Source organism: Furipterus horrens, unplaced genomic scaffold (assembly GCF_987537825.1).
Source record: "Furipterus horrens unplaced genomic scaffold, mFurHor1.1.pri manual_scaffold_10, whole genome shotgun sequence".
NCBI lineage: Eukaryota > Metazoa > Chordata > Mammalia > Chiroptera > Furipteridae > Furipterus > Furipterus horrens.
Genome location: NW_028327180.1, coordinates 59,177,578 through 59,194,940, shown reverse-complemented (window position 1 = coordinate 59,194,940; position 17,363 = coordinate 59,177,578). Strand labels below are relative to the sequence as shown.

Below are 17,363 nucleotides of genomic sequence, written 5' to 3'. Positions count from 1 at the left end.
CTTAGGTAGAGCTGTCACTCCTGTTATGTTGTAAGGAGCAGAGCCTTCGGTATTCATCAGTACAGGGCGGCCCATTTCACCACTTTGTGGCGCTGTATGTGGGAGAGGGGTCAGAGAGGAAACAATGCCTACTTGCTCAGCACTTGCCCTTTTTCCAGGCACTTCTCCCACTTTCGTATGGGATGGGACTGGCGCCTCTCTAGCTGTTGCTCTGGCTCTTGTTCCCAGAGTGGGTGGGCCTGTGGACGTTCTAGGACCATCGGGGCCCTTTGGACAAGTGGATTCTGCTGAGAGACCAGCAGTTTCTTCCTCTGCCCCAACCCCCACTGGTTTGCATAGTCAGAAGCAATGAGGCTTTATTTTCCCTTGCGCTGGGACCGTGAGCTGTGTGGTCTGTTCTGGTGCTGGTGCTAATGCTGGGAGTGCTCCCCAGGTGTCCCTCCCACGTTTTAAAACATATGACTGCACTTTCCACTGGCCAGCCACTGCCACTGCCACCACCACACTGCATCCTCTCCACCCTGGCTCCATCCCTCCTACCTGTCTGGATGAGTATTTCTTCTTTATCTTTGTCTGTTGGACTTCCATGCAGCTTGATTTTCTGGAACTTCTGGTTGTCTGTAGTTTTGAGGTTGTTGTATTCCTTCTTATTTGTGGAGGGAGACACAGTGTATCTACCTACGGGAAGCTGGGGTGCTTGGTGGTGGCAAATGTAGCTCAGCCCCATGTTTGGAAAACCACTGGGAGCATGGCAGCACACAGGACCTAATCCACACACTGGTTTTCCTGTCTAGGCCTCCATCCTGGCTGGAAGTCCTTTAAAATAGTTATTTTAAAATGATACAACTACTCCTACAAGAGACTTGAACTTCAGAGTGGCTGCTCCTCCACCATGGTGGATTGAGACTTTTTCCCATAAACATGACATTCTCCATGACAGAAGTGGCAAAGCAGCGTTAAGAACTTCTTTCCATTTTCTCTACTGATAGGACTCAGTAGCTTGATCAACAGACTGGCTTCAACACACAGGGAACTCCACAGGGCTCTATAAGTGACCTGGAAGGTCCTGTCTCTGCCTCTTAGCACTTACACCCCAAAACTGCCTTAGCAATTCAAAAGGATGGTTAATGGAAATTAAGGGGTCAAACATGCTCCATTTGGTGTTTTGAATCCTTCTGATGAACAAGTTCAATGACCACACGAAGGACTGGGCAGAGGTATCCTTGGAACGTTTTACCAAGGGTAAGGGTCACTCCTACAGGAAAAGATCAACCACCAGTGGAAACAGTCTTTTCATGAGAGGTTGGAATGGGGCAAATCCAGACAGGAGGACAGAGGTGTGACCTCAAGACCAGAAGGTGACTGATGAAAAAGAGGAGCTGCACTGGCCAGTGTGGCTCAGTTGGTTGAAGCATCATCCTGTAACCCAAGGGTTGTGAGGTTGATCCTTGCTTTGGGCATGTATGGGAAGCAACCAATTGCTGCTTCTCTTTCACATTGAGAACTCTCTCCCAAAGCAATGAAAAAATGTCCTCAGGTGAGAATTAAAAACAAACAAATAAATAAATAAACAAAAAGCCTGGCTGCTGTGGCTCAGTGAATTGAGTGTTGCCAAAATGTTGCCAGTTTGATTCCCCATCAGGGCACATAACTGAATTGTGGGTTTGATCCCCAGTTGTGAGAATCAACCAGTTGATATTTCTCTCATATACTGATGTTTCTCTCCCTCTCTTTATCCCTCTCTTCCCTTGTCTCTAAAAACAAATAATAAAATCTTAAAAAAAAAAAAAAAAGAAAGAAAAGTAAAAAATAAAGTGGAGCTCATGGCTCTGGCTGGGTATGTCAGTTGGTTAGAATGTCGTATCCATGTGACAAGGTTGTGGGCTCGATCCCTGGTCAGTACAGTATTCCCTCACTTATCGCGGGTATTACGTTCCAGACACCCCCTGCGAGGTAGGAACCTTACATTTTTTCTACACTCTTAAACCTACGTAATTTTAATAACATATGTATACAGTATCGCAAAATCCCGCAATATAGCGAAAAATCTGCGATATATAATTAAATATAGTATTTTAAAAAATCCCGCAATACAGTGAGGCTGCAATAAGTGAATGAATGTGTAAAGAAGTGGAACAACAAATCCATGTTTTCCTCTCTCCCTTCTTTCCCCTCTCTCTCAAAAATCAATAAATAAAAATAAAAAAGAAAAGAGAGGAGCTCACTGTTCTGTTTCCTTATGAACATATCTGAAAAGGGGCACACAAAAAATCAGGAACCAGGAGGAGCCGCCCCTGTGCTGCCCTGGTGTCTCCTGAAGGTTACCTGCTGGGCCCCTGCTTGACTGCACACTATTTTCTTCAAAATCATGCACAGGGAGTCCAGACCCAGAAAAAGCCTTTGCCTTGTGAGTGTTTCTTGTGACTCTGGGTCAGATGCTGAACTGTGGGGGTCCCTGCTGTGGCCCTGGCAGGAAGGGCAGCTGACTTTCCTCTTAGGCATTTACAAATAATTATGTTAATTCAATTAGCTGTACAGAAACCAAAATGAGGTGGCCAAAAAGCATTTTAATGAAAAGAAGTGATTTTGAACAGATTAATATAGCTGTGGCTACTATACATTTGAAACTTTCCAAAGAACCCAAATGGCCTTATTATTAAAAAAAAAACAAAAAACTCTAATGCGGGAAATAAAGAGCAAATGTTAGCAGAGGTGGCTGTAAGGAGGGCAGAGGAAATCAAACACTTGACAGAGGAGAGTGGGTTTCTCTTTCAGCAGATAAAAAGCGTTCTGTTAAAGGCGGAAGGCAGGAAAGAAAAACATTCACCTACAATGCCAGAAAAAAAACAAAACCTGTTTGCTTTCAATGGCCTGGGAAATTACTCCAGGGCACTACATTTCTGTAAAAAGACAACAGAACCGGTGTCAGGGTCTGTGAGGCTTAGAACAGACCCTCCACAGGGAGTTCTCAGTGGGAACTCACCACTGTCCCCTTTGCTAGTGTTCACAATCAAGATGACCAGTTCAGACATGGCTCTAGGAACAGAATGGTAATAATCATGGGTCTTCTATAGGTGTTGGCAAACTGGGCCCTCCCGCCAGCCACCTGTTTTGTAAATAAAGTTTTATGGGAACGTAGCCACACCGACTTGTTTCCATGTGGTCTGGCGCTGCTACAGGGACTGTGGCCTGAAAAATCTCAAATACTTACTACTGGCTCGTTTCAGAAAAAGTCTTCAAATCCCTGCTCAACGGTATCTAACTGGTTTGTTCTAGAAAGGGGAACTATTCCCAATAATCAAAATGCCACCTGCTGGGCTCATGGGAAGCTCCCATTTTTAGTCCCTGACACGCAGAAGGGAATGGAATAAAGCTAAGTGAGTGTGGGAAAGTCATAACCGGATTCTGGAGGCCTGAAATACAGGTACGAGGCTAGTTTCTGAGTATCTCACAATCCTTACAATCCTAAGGACACTGGCTATAACTATTAAAGGAGGTCAGCAACCAGCTCCTACATTAGGAAAATTCCAGAACCTTGCAAAGACCTTCATCAGTATTCCTTTTAAAACTGCAAATGTGTGAGCTTGAATATATTTTACATCTCATGTCTCAAGGTCAAGAAGAAAACAATGCCATTTGCTTATGTAAGCCAGGTGCAGGGCTAGGCAGAGGGAACACTTATTTTTCCTCTTAAAATTTAAATCTATAAAACTTTTGTATTTGGTGAAAGTGGTATTTTAATGCATGGGGAAGGACTATATTCTACAATGTAGAGTACAGGCAAATAGCCAAACACTTGACAAGCATCTTTTTTATACAGTCACATGCCACACCTAACAGTTAATGACGGACCAAATACGTGACTGTGGTCCTATAAAATTATAATGAAATTGAAAAATTCCGATCACCTAATAATACTGTAGCCATCATAATGTCGTATCGCAGCGTATTACTCCTGTGTTTGTGGTGATGTTGTGTGCAGCAGTGTCCTGGGCCTTCCTTCACCTGTACTCACCTCACTCGCTAATTCACTCAGAACAACTTCCAGTCCTGCAAGCTCCATTTGTGGTAAGTGCCCTATACAGCTGTACCATTTTTATGTTTTTTACTGTATTTATTTTTTACTTTACCTTTTCTATTCAGTATAGGCTGCAACCTGGGAGCAGTGGGCTGTACCAGCTTGGTATGTGCACCCTTTGCACAGCAATGGCATCCCCTAGTGACACAGTTGTCAGGTGTCCCTGTCGTTAAGCATCACGTGACTGCTTTATAGCAAATTATATTCACAGGGATTTAGATTTCAAGCTTTTCACATAAGAAGTTAGTTCTTCCTAAGATCTCCCCTTTTCTCTCTTTACTTACCAGGTTCCCAAGAGTGGGCCCAAGTTCAACACTTAAACTTTAAAATATCTAAAAATGACTACCTGTTGAAAAGAATCTAAGAAGTGAGGAGCAGTTTCTTGAAAACTTGTTCTCATTTATGAGTAACCAGAAATAGACCATTTCTGTGGTAGGTTGAATGGGATTTCCCCAAAAGACCCTCCATACAGAACCTCAGGATGTGGCCTATCTGGAATTAGGGTCTTTGCAGAAGTAACTGAGGATCAAGATGAGATCATCCTGGATTTAGGATGGGTCCTAGATCCAATGACTGTTGTGTTTATAAGAGAAAAGAGAAAGAGATTTGTACCTGAGAGACAGACAGATACAAATACACAGAGGAGAAAGCCAACTGAATGAAGCCACAGCCCAGGAAGCCTCAGGCCCATCTTCTAGGAGCTGCTGGAAGAGGAAAGGAAAGGCTCTCCCCTGGAGCCTCTGGGGGGAGTGCTGCCCCGCAGACTTCCGGCAGGAAGAACTGTGAGAAAACTAGCACGTCTCTGTGATTTCTGTGCAGTCATTTGCTCCAGCAGCCCCAGGAAACAGCCGCTAGATTCAGGCTGCCAAGTGGATGAGCCCTGAAAACATTAGTAAAAGCAGCCAGATGCAAAAGGCCATGTACTACAGAATTCATAGGAATTTGTCGAGAATAGGCAAATCTATAGAGATAGGAAGTAAGTAGATTTGGTTTCCAGAGGCTTGGGAATTGTTAAGTGGGAAGTGACTGCTAATCAAATCAGTACAGGACTTCCTTTTGGGGTGATGAGAATGTTCTGGAATTAGACAGTGGTGATGGTTGCACAACTCTGTGAATATATTTTTTAAAACCACTGAATTGTACACTTTACAAGGGTGAATGTTATCCCAATTAAAAAGCAGAAGACAGCAGGGCTCCCCCAGAAAACAGGGAAGCTGGAGGGCCTTCCCCTTTGGAGCTTTTGGAACATCCTAGAAGAGCAAAAAACCACAAAAGGAACGTTTCAGGTTCCTGATAATAGGCCAGGTGGGGCTAATCACAAACTAAAAAGCAGTAATTTACAAGATGTGATTTATAATTGTTCCTCAAATTTCTAGAACAGACCACTATCATTACACCTCATAAAAATTTTTTTCACTTACATATATTTATTTTGTACCTCATTAATAAAGTTGTATTTTTAAAAGAGAAAAAAAGGGCTAAGTTGTGTTCACTGTTGCAACCCTTGTACCTGGTACACAGCAGGCACCTGGTGATAATCTGCTGCTGAATGAATGAACAGACGAATAAACACACCCAAATACTACTGAGTGCTCCACAAGTAGTAACAACCTGCTGTCATGCTTCTAATTTTATAGACAGGCAACTGAGGATTAGAGGGCATAAGGAGCATCTCTGACAACCTGTGCTCATGTGGTCATGTGTGTGTGCATGTATGCGTGGAAGCAGCTGTGGCCCCTTCCTCCACCTTCAAAGCCAGCAGTATAGCATCTTTTCTTTTCTTTTTTTAAAGCCTTTAATTAATTAATTTTTTAAAGAGAAGGGAAGGGAAGGAAAACGAGAGGGAGAGAAACATCTCACACACCCCTAACTAGGGATCTGGCCTACAACCCAGGTATGTGCCCTAACTGGGAATCAAACCTCAACCTTTCATTTCATAGGCCGATGCTCAATCCACTGAGCCACACCAGTCAGGGCAATGTAACATCTTCTAAGCCCTCTCTCTGACTCTGTTTCCATCCTCATGTCTCCTCAGATCTGGATCCTCCTGCCTCCCTCTCAGAAGAACCCTTGTGATGACACTGGGCCCAGCTGGGTAAGCCAGGAAAAGTTCCCCATCTCCACATCTGTAATGTAACCAGCACTGCAAAGTCCCTCTGCCCTGCAAGGTCACATATTCCAAGTTCTCAGCGGCTAGGATGTAGGCGTCTCTGGGAAGCTATTACTCTGCCCACCATACCGGTTATGATGTTTCACCAGATCAATGTGGTGGGAGAGGCCAACTATAAATTACAGAACAGAGGACAGATGCAGATGTTCCTTGCATCTGCAAAGTCAAGACTCCATTTACTGCGGGGGGAATGGGTGGCTGATACCTGCTGGGAATAAACAAAAAAGCCCCAGAACTGCAGGGACAAGAAATCCCTGGACTTACAGTAGGCAGACTCCTGAGACTTCGCCTCTGGTTACAAAATGCATTAACCAGATTACTGCCCTACTGTCAGAATGACTTTGTTTTTATTTCTGATGGGTTTTGTATTACTCAGCTTCTGGGTTCTCTGCCTCTCTCCTTTCTCCCTCTATCACCAATGTCTAGTAGGTAGTGACTGCTTTCTAAACCTTGTTCATAGTCTTCTGTCCTGCCCCTACTCCATCCCAAAGTGCTACCACCCTAGCTAGGGTCCCTGAAGACCTACAAAGGGCTACTCTTCACTGTTCTTGAACCCTGACAGACCCTGGGATAGGGTCAAGACAGTGGAAAAAAGACCCCTGATCTGAGGGCAGGGAACAGTTTTCTCCTTCCCCAATGCAAGATAAATTTGAGAGGAGTGTGACCTGGTCATCTACATGCTGCAGGGACCCAGGCTGTGTAAGGAAGAGTCCAACTAGCTGATGACCTCAGGGCCCATCATCAACCCATCACCTGTTACACTCTCTCCCACACTGGCAACTAAGCCCTGACACATTTGTCTCTGAATAGGTGAACGTCTGACCTCTTTCCACACTGTTCAAATCTAGGTCATCTCCCAATAGGCCTCCCTACCTCCAGCTTCCACCTTTTCCAAGGCCCCCTTCACCCATGGATGGAAACGGCCACAAAGCCCTTCCACAGTAACACCCCAGCCTAAAACGCCCCTGCCAGCAGTACCTGACTGAACTTTCATACCTGCTGTGCCCCCTGTGCCAATAGCTGCTGAGGAGTGGCCTAGTCATCGCCCATCAGGAGAAAGAGGACTTTCCTGCCCACGATGAAATTCTGACCCCACATCTCTGTCTAAATCCCTGTTATAACAGTTGGCACAGAGGACTTTGCAGCCATCTGCTACATGGCAGGAACTCTGGTCTATACTCAACTTGAGGAAGTGAAGAATCTATTCCTATCAACAACCCAGGTGCACACCACTGATGTTGGCATGCTGTCCCCTTTCCTTCAGGCTGTCTGATCTTTGCCCCACAGTCTCTAGCTTCCCCCTTTCAAACCACTTCTTACAATTCTGCTCGCCCCCCAGTCACTTTCACAGAGCTCTAGTTCTCATGCCCCCTCTTATCTCACAGCTTTACTGAGATGGAATCCACCCTCCACCCCCTACCCCCCATTTTATGCTCACCTGAGGACATTTTTTCTTTGCTTTTAGAGAGAGGAAGAGAAGAAGGGAGGGAAGGGGGGAGGGGGGAGGAGTGACAGAGAGAGAGGGAGAGAGAGAGAGAGAGAGAGAGAGAGAGAGAGAGAGAGAGAGAGAGAGAGAGATTGCCTCCGGCATGTGCCCCAACAGGGGATCAAACCTCCAACTTTTTGATATACAGGATGACACTCCAACCAACTGAGCCACACCAGTCAGGTCACAAGCCACCCTTTTAAAGTGTACAATTAATGGCTTTTAGTACATTCAGAATTGTAAATCCATCACAACCAATTTTAGAACATTTTTAACACCCTCAAAAGAAACCCCACACCTCTTAGCTGTCACTCCCCACCTGCTCCCCACCTCCAGCCCCAGTAACCACTAATCTACTTTTTGTCTCTGTGAATTTGCCTGTTCTTGATATGTCATGTGTGGCTTCTTTCACTTAGCATAACATGTTCAAGGCTCACCCATGTTGTAGCCTACATCAGAACTTCATTTCTTTTTGCAGGTGAACAATATTCCATTGCATAGATAGGGCATATTTTATTTCTCCATTCATCAGCTGACGGATATCTGGGTTGTTTCCATCTTTTGGCAATAGTGAATGACAACCCTATGAACATTTGTGTGCCAGTTTTTGTGTGGAGGATCTATGTCTTCATTTCTCTAGGTACATAACTAGGAGTGGAAATAGATGGATCTTATGGTAATTCTGTGTTGAGCCTTTTGAGGAACTGCCAGATTGTTTTTCCAAGGGGCTGACAGTGTTGAGGGTCTCAATGTCTCCATTTTCTCAGCTCTTTCAATTCTTTCATTAGGAGTACCCAGGTAGAAATTGCAAAAGGTCACAAGGACCAGTCACTGATCACCATATCCTGGCATCATGAATGCCACAGAGCTGACTCCCCTACTGCTTGAGTATTTTGTTTCACATCATGTCTGCTCAGTCACCATCCACTTCACTCAGTGAGGGGACTAGAGAGTACACTAACCCCTCTTGTGGAAGTAGTATTCTTTCTAAATTCATTTTTGCTTTGCAAATGAATCTCAGCCAATTAAGAGGTATCCATACAGGAAACATAAGTGTCCTTGTGTGCAGGATCCTGCCTGATTCCAGACAAGTAATTTGCTGTGGTCCTTCTCTCCTGCTATGCTGCACTGCAGTGGAGGGGCACCTGCCTAGACCACATCCTGTTTTGCCTATCTAGACTCCTGATATCCACTCCTAAGAATGACCAGTCGGTAAAATGTTCTGGAATTAGATAGTGGTGGCAGCTGCATAACTCTGTTAATGTACTAAAACCCACTGGCTGTCACACTTTAACAGTGTGAATTATATGGTATGTGAATTACATCTCAATAAAGCTGTTACGTTGGAAAAAGTAACATTTTAAAATACAACCACCTACAATGTGTTAAATGTGGGTGTTTGCTACTTTGAACATAACCAAATGCAACTTTATCCTTGTTGAAACTATTAACTTACCTAAGAACAAAAGCAGAGAAGCAAGCAAGTTGAATATAGTTTACACCCAAAGCCATTTTAACAACAGAAAAATTAGCGGAGCAGCAGCAGTTCTTTCCCTGAGATCCCGGGAGGACACTGTTTTAACGGGTTTGCCCCTCCCCCATCAGCCACATTCCTCCTCCTCCAAAAATGTCCTACAGGCAGCTCCGGAACTCTGACTGCAACTATTTTGCACCTGGACACGGTTTGGAAAACAGCAGCTCTCACTACTTTGAGGGGGGAAAGTTAAGTTTACCAAATAACAAGAAACAACAATTGTTTGAACTTACTAAAGCTCTCTGGGCTTTACATTAAGAAAGCTGTGACGGATATGTTTTAAAAGTCAGATAGAATCTGAAGAAATGGAAACAGGCTCCAGGCTGAGTGAGGAAGAATGAAGGCAACTTTGACTTAAGGATCAGAAATATGCTAAACATGTGGAAGGTAAACACCCAGGGAAGCACCACTGCTAACTGCAGCCCTAGTCCCAGAGGCGGGTGACTCGGGGAAACGGTAATTGCTACTATGTGACGAGAATGAAAATTACACCCCGCTTATGCCAGAAACAAGGTAGGTGCCTCCGCAGCTTTCAAAGGAGGCGTTCTCAAGTCAGCTTAAAAAAAGAGAAGGGACTCACAGAATGCCTTTCCACTTCTCTAACTTATGCCATTTAAAAGTGAAAGCTGATCCAAAGTAAAACAAAATATGTTTAACAAGAACTAAATTTACCATGCCTTCTGGCTGTATGGTCTTATGTTGCTTTAAAATAACTTTTCTCAAAAGGACTTGACTCATAAAAATTACAACTTCTTGATAAAGTGTAAACTCTGACCCAGTCCAAACAACTGAAATGCTCACATTTTCCAGACTCTTTGTTACCTAGAATGGCAACCCACAACACAACCTAAAGATACAGGGCACGAGCATATGCACAAACTATGTAACATTTATTGCGCATTCACCATTTGCCAGGCACTTTGCTTCGCACCTTACACATATCATCTCATCAAATCCTCAACCGATCCTTACTCCCCGTTTAAAAATGGGGAGACAGGCATAGCGAGGTTACATGGCTAATATGCGGTGGAATCTGGAACCAGAACAGCTCTGGTCTGACACTGAAGCCTGTGCTCTTGACACTTCTCACCCAGACACGTGCAAAATCATCCCGGAACGCCCTTGGCCAAGGTACTGTTCACACTATCCCGGCCTCTCGCTACCCTACCAGAATAGAAGGATCCTTGAATCTCCTGGCTGGAGGTTCACTTCCCCCACCCCCGCCCGAGGCAAAGGGGGACACGTCGTGCTCTTCACTTCGGGGGTAAAACTTTAGGAAAATGTTTACCCTCTGGCCAGTCATCTCTCGTATCGCTTTGACCTCAACAGAGCAACAGGTGACAAAGAAAGAGCTACAGCAAATGGTGCCAGGGAAGCTGCCTCGCACCGCCTAAACTCTACCGCAGGAAAGTGTAGAGAGAACCCAGGGCACACGACCAGCCCGAGATTTTGTCGGCTCTGCTCCAGGGAGCTCACCCCGCAGGACCGAAGCACCACGGCGCTGGCGGCTGTCACGGTGGGCTCGCCCCAGGTGGCTCTGAAACGGGAACCCGACGACCTGTCCCTCCTGGGCGAAGGAGGCTGCAGCGCCAGGGACTGGGGCTCGGACGGGGCTGGCAGGCATCGCCTGCATCTCCGCACTGGCTAGACTCACACTCGCCCGTCCTCTCGGAGGAGCTCAGCGGGCCTGGCCTGAAGCCGAGACCGCCCCGGGGCCCGATGGCGCCTTCCCACGGCCCGAGGCTTCCCTCTCGAGCGCCGCTCTCCTCGAGCCCACCGCCACCCTTACCTCGGCTCGGCCCTCGCGAGCTCCGCCAGTCCGGTCGCCGCCGCCACCGCCCACCTCGGTCGATCCACCGCAGCAGCCGCGCGAAGCCGGAAGCAGGAGGCCGCGCGGACGATTCGCGCAGGCGCAGCCCCGCCCCCGAGGGCAGGGCCTGGAGGTGGGGTTCGCGCCCTGCCGAGCTGCCTAGTCGTGCCTCAAGCGGGTCCTGCGGTGGCGGGGTGGGGAGTCTACCCTGCGCGCGGGCACTAGACCTGCTGGGGAAGATACTTGCTAGGAGGGCGAGGGCGACCCTGGAGGGGCGGGTCAGTGGGGCAGGGGTCCCCAGCGGCTTGGTTAATCAGAGGGGCGGAGTTCCCGGTGGGAGCAGTGGGACTGCGGGGCGTTTGTGGGAAATAGGTGCCTGGGGCGTCAGCGGGCATCCGGGGGCGTTGGCAGGGTTGAAGGCTACTCTGTGGGCCAGAAGTCCCAGAGGGGCGGGTACAAGAAATGGGGAGAACAGATTTGTCACTTACGAAGAGGGGGCAGTGTTGACTACAGGCAGAATTGACCAAAAGTCTGAGACCTCTCAGGTGGTCCCCTACAACCCAACACAGGTACCCCCCAAACACTTGCCAGACACCCAGGCAGGTGCCGTCATGCCCCAAACATGGTTTCAGTCACCAGAAAATTGTTCAGGCATCCACCTAGGTCTGTTAAATCCCCAATACTAACATTCACAATCTGAAAAATATGCCTCATATCCCCAAAGTACCACACACCTTCATCGAGGAGCCATAAGATAACCCCAAGCAGGCTTTCACATACCCAGAGACCCTACACAGGAACTTTAGATCCTCCCCCAAAATACAAACCAGATACCCCCAATATAGATGTGATCAGATACTCTGATACAGTTGTTCAGAGTCTGAAACATGCCAGACATCCCCACACAGGGTTTCTTAGACACCTGTGGACATACCAGATGCCTCACCCAGATGGCACCTCCTCAGGTACCATCAGACATCCCAACCCCGAGACTGCTTATCCAATCCAGGTCCTTCACAGGTAACCAGGAGAGGAGCCAGATACCTCTCACCCAAGGTTCAAGCTGGTCCACCAGGCCAAGATTTCTCCAAATCAAACTCAGTTCAAAGCACACACAATCTGGTCAAGAACCCTCACTTCAGAAACTGGTGTTGGGGTCCTCAAGTGACCTGCCTTCTGTTTAAGCTGGTCTTCATGGTCAAGAGAAGGAGCATGGGCAGGGAACTGGAGGCTCTAGAAGTGCAAGGACATACTTCATCAGACACCCAGCCCTGATTGAGGTCAGAAGCCCCGACGCGGGGCCTTTGATGTATTAGTGGGATGGTAAATTTTCACTCTCTGAATTGCTATAACTATTAGACTTGATCCCAAAGGCATTGGGGAGCCGTTGGAGGTTTTAAGTAGGAGGAGTTTTATGACCCTTATTTCTATAGCCATCTGGTTACAGAAACCTTCAGGTGACACAGGTCTCCCCTAAATGTAGAAACTGACTTTCAAGGCAGTCACAAGACTTCTGGGTGGCTGAAAAATGGGCGAGAGGGTAGAGGGGTAGGCAGGGTCAGACCATGAAGGGATGCAAAGGTCAAGGCCAGGAACAGGATAGTCTGAAATGGTATTCATTTAGACAGGCTGGTCTCTGGGAAAGCATGTCAGCTTTACGCTGGAGCCCCACCTTCTGTAATTACCTATAGAGTGACTCATTCCCTATTCTCTTAACTTATTGTGGGGCTGTTTCCTCTAGGGGACAGTGATATGTGGCTTTGAAACCTCTGATGGTAGATAGGCTTGTGGCAAGTCATACCTGGGAAGTACCTGCTCTTGGCAGTGAGATACAAATTTTCTGGTCTCATGTGCCTTCTTAGACAGGTATGGGGGCTGTGATCAAAGCCCAGCCCAGAGTTAGGGTATATGATTTAGATGCTAGCTCTGTCCTCACAACAACAAATAGTTATGATGATGATGATGATGGTGATGAGGGTGATAGACACTACTATTGCCCCTTCCACAGCAGGCACCATGGTAAGTGCTACCTATATCCCTTCTTTTACACAAACTCAAATCTTCCTGGAACTCAGAGGGTTGTCCTGAAAATCAAATGATGTCTCTGAGAAGCTGGAGATTTATTACTTCCATCCTGAAAATAGACCTGACTAAGTGACTTGCTTCTAAACAATTGATTTGGAAGAGGGAAATGTAGTACCTGGCGGATGTTACCTTGACCAGGGGTTGAAGGTTGGCATCCCCAGGGTGTCATGTTTGCAGCACTTTCCCCTGATATGATGAGGTACATGGGCTCCTCAGACCCATCACCCCTGTGCCTGATGATGAGAAAACATCAGACAAACCTAGATTGAGGACACTGTACAAGACACATGGCTCATACTTCTCAAGACTGTCAAGGTCATGAACAATAAGAAGAGACTGAGAAACTGTCACAGATCAGAGAGATGGGAGAGGCAGGATGATTAAAGATAATGTAGTGTCCTGAGTTGGATCCTGAAGTAGAAAGAGAACACTGATGAAAACAACAACAACAAAAACAAACAACACCAACAACCAACCTGGTGAAATCTGAAGTGTGGAGTTTTGTAAGTAGTTTTGCACCAATGCTGGCTCAGAAATTGTAACCAAGGTACCACAGTCATATAAGAGGTTAACATGAGGGGAAGCTGAGTGAAAGGTTTAAAGGGACACTTTGTTCTTTTTGCACCTTTCTGTGAACTAAAATTAAAAGTTTGGAGGAGAGAAGAGGTCCCCCCTCCCATGGAGCGGTAAGAGGAGTTGGTTTTGTTAAGTGTCCTCAAATAGTTGTGTATTCCAAGTTAAGGTAATTGCCAAAATGCAGCAAAATATTCCAGTTACAAGTTACAAATCAGGTCATCTTGAAGTTTTACCTTCTGGTTTGCTGTAATGTTAAAATCTCTACATAGGAGTTAGTTTCTCTAGAGTATATAATTAGTGTTGATTTTTCCTGTAACAAAACAAAACATTAAGTTATGGCTCCTGCTGTGCCATGCATTGTATTCTAGACTTGGTTACTCAATAGTTTCTGTTAGCCACGAAAAGCAATCAATAACAGTGTCATACTTGTACCAAATAATTAAATCTCATCCTTAATATCTCATATTTTGCCAGTAAATTTACTGGTAAGAGATTATAGGAAGCCAGTCATAGAATTTGAAGATAAACTCTAGTTTTCCCTTAGCTATTTTAGGTTTTTATAGAAAACAAGGAAGGACTCATTGCAAAACATTTTTGCAAGTCTCAATGCTTATATTTGATCCAGGCAAAACATTTTTGCCTGGTTTAGAATTACTGGTAGCTTATTTTAAAGCAAAGGAGAAACAACTGAGCATGAGTTCACTGTCTTTAGAACAGTTTGAGAAAATATGGTATAAAACTGTTTTCAAGTTCTTGTTATTTTAAATATTACTACACAGAGCTATTGTTACTACCATTTTTGTGGGAAAATCTTAAAAATTGCTCCCAAATGTTGACAATAAGCACATCAAGCAACAAAATGTCTTAAATACATTAAACTTTGGCTCTTCCTGCAGCTATAATTTAATTTTCTTTTTTCTCTCCATTTTTTTTTTTTACTTGAGGTATTTATTTTCTTATAAAATATAAAATTTTGGTTTTGGTACAAGTAACATAGTATTTTATTATTATTAAAAAAATCAAATGGCATGATGTGGCAGTGGATTGGTGATCCAGGGCTCAAGCTCTGAGCATGAATCCTGACTGTGTGACCTGGGGCGAGAACTTAACTCCTTTGGGCCCTATTTTCTCAGCTGTTGAAAAGGGAAGTCCTAGCGCCTGTCCTACAGAGTTGTGAGGAATCCCTTTAATACACTGGGTGTTTGGGATAGTGTGAATGCTCAGTGGTGTAATTTTACCCATTTTTCTTATTATTTGTGCAAAGTCTTCTGTGATTGTAAAGTGATGTTCAGGAAGTTAGTTCTTGCTGGAACCTTTCTCTTTCAAGATAATATTTGTAAGGGGTTTATTGATCTGCTGGTCAGGGTAAATCACTTCCTGGGTCTTCCTCAATGCAGAGTAAAGTTAATTCATGGATTCGCAAACTTTTCCTGTCTAGAGCCCCACAGTAAATATTTTCAGCTTTGTGATCATGCTGCAAAATACTCTGCCTTGCGTCTGAAGCATGAAAGCAGCCACTCATGTGCCATCTGTGGCTCTTTATAGATCTCTGGCCTCACCTTTCTTTCTGCCAACTTCTCACATGCCCCTGAATCAGATGTCTCAGACAGGGCTCCGAGGCTTGATCCTGGCCCTCCAGGAAGGCACCCTGTATCCTGCTGAACTTAACTCCCAGAAGAGCATAGGAAGTCAGCAGAAACAGGAAATCACCTGCTGCTTGAAGGACTTCAAGACACTAAAGTTGTCACTTCACTTTGCACTTTGCAAAGCCCATGACAGCCTCAGCTAAAGACATGTTGTGTCAGAAGGTGGGTTGGAGGGTTGGAGCCCCTTTGATGGACAGAAAGTTCAAAATGGCACACCTTTGACAACAGCAGCCACCGGCAGGACACCCACACCTTACATGAGGCAAACCGGCAGTGGCACTCCCGAAAGAAGAAGGAACGAGGAAGAAGAAACTAATGCCCCATGTGGAGCCATAAAAGGCAAGAAATGCAAAATCTGTGGCTCAGGTCACCAGAAGGCACCTGCCCCATGGGTGGAAGTGTGGCTTTCACTGCACCATCTCCCCTGGGTCCTGCTCTCCATTGCACTAGCCACTGATTCTCACTGGGGGCAATGTTGTCCTCCAGGGAACACTTGGCCATATCTGGAGCCAGTTTTGGTTGTCCTGACTCATGGGAGGGGTGCTGTTGGCATCTGGTGTTAACACAGCAGTGCCAAGGTTGGTAGAGGGCCCTTCACTAGCCTGAGACCAGCCTGCCATGGCCCACAGTTGGAATCCTGGCTACAAACATCCCACACAGCTTTACTAACATGCACTTGCCACTGCTTCCTCTCCATCCCTACAAAGTGGAGCTCTTTTTCAAAATGGCAGAGTTCTAAATCCCATAAAAGACTGGAGTCAGTACCCTCTAAGGCCTCTTGAACCCAGTGCTCTCTCCTGAGCAGAGAGCCTTACTGTTATTCCACAGAGAGCCCTGGGAGGCAGGAAGCTGCCTGTTATGGGGTGAATTGTGTGCCTCCCCCAATTCATAGGTTGCACTCCTAACCCCCCCAGTATCTCAGAAGGTGGTCTTATTTGGAAATAGAGTCATTGCTGATGTACTTATTTCAGATGAAGTCACACTGGAGTAGTGTGCAACATAACTGGTGTCCTTATAAAAAGGGGAAATCAGGGCATAGACACAGACACAAGAAGGACACCCTGTGAGGTCCGCAGTTCTCAGCCACAGGCCCAGCAACTATCATACATCAGGAGAGAGACCTGGGATGGGTTTTCCCTGGCGTCTTCAGAAGGAGCCTTGCTCTCAGACTTCGTGAGAACTCTGAGAATATGTGCCACACAGATTGCGGTACTTTGTTACACAGGCTTAGCTAACTGATACACTGCCTGAGTTCAGATTTTGCAAGAGGATTTTTGCCACGACAAAACTGAGACTTAAAGGGAATTTTTTGGGTCCCTAGCTAACCAAATAGTCCCTATCCTTAGGGATTGATTCATGGTGCTTTCCAGGGAGCCAAGGTCAGCCCACTCTTGGCAAGGGTGGAATAGGACAAGAAACAAAGAGTGAAGGAGAGCAAGGACTTACTAGAGCTGAGGGAGGGTTTGCTGAAGAGGGGGCAGTTGGAGTGGCCAGAGAAGGTTCCTTATGACAGCTGATGGCCATTGACACATTCTTACTTCTCTCGAGTGTCCTGACCCTTGTCTTTTAGATATGCCGGACTCTTCCCCTGTGGGGACAGAGGTGGGACTTAGGATGCCCTGTGCATCCAGACCTACCTTGAATTGCAGGGCTCTGGGGCTCGGGGCATCCTGACATGCTGATCTTGTCCTTGTGCCTGGTGACTTGATTGCGGAGGGAGCTGAGTCTGCGCTTCACCCTGGTGGTGCCCCTGTCACTCCTCTTGATCTTGCTGGCTCCATCCTCACTCCTGAGGGGTGGGAAGACAGGTGAGGAGGGACAGCAGGCCCAGAGGGCCATTCTGAGCCAGTCCCACACGTCGTTCCTGGGATCTACCTGCCATCCGTCCCCCTGTGGCCTCCTCTTCCTGTTTTATCTCTTCTATGGTCCCCAACTCTTTCCCTTCTTCTCACTCACTTACGCACTCAACAGACATTTG

At 46.1% G+C, this 17,363-nt stretch overlaps 1 protein-coding gene across 1 annotated transcript in view; it reads right to left on the bottom strand.

Moving 5' to 3' along the window:
- Nucleotides 1-17,363, bottom strand: part of ARHGEF18 (Rho/Rac guanine nucleotide exchange factor 18) — an 86,204-nt gene that overhangs the window by 57,491 nt on the left and 11,350 nt on the right. The window contains 2 exon segments of the mRNA XM_090290227.1: nucleotides 16,832-16,975; nucleotides 17,071-17,174. Coding sequence (XP_090146353.1) covers nucleotides 16,832-16,975; nucleotides 17,071-17,174 — 248 coding nt within the window.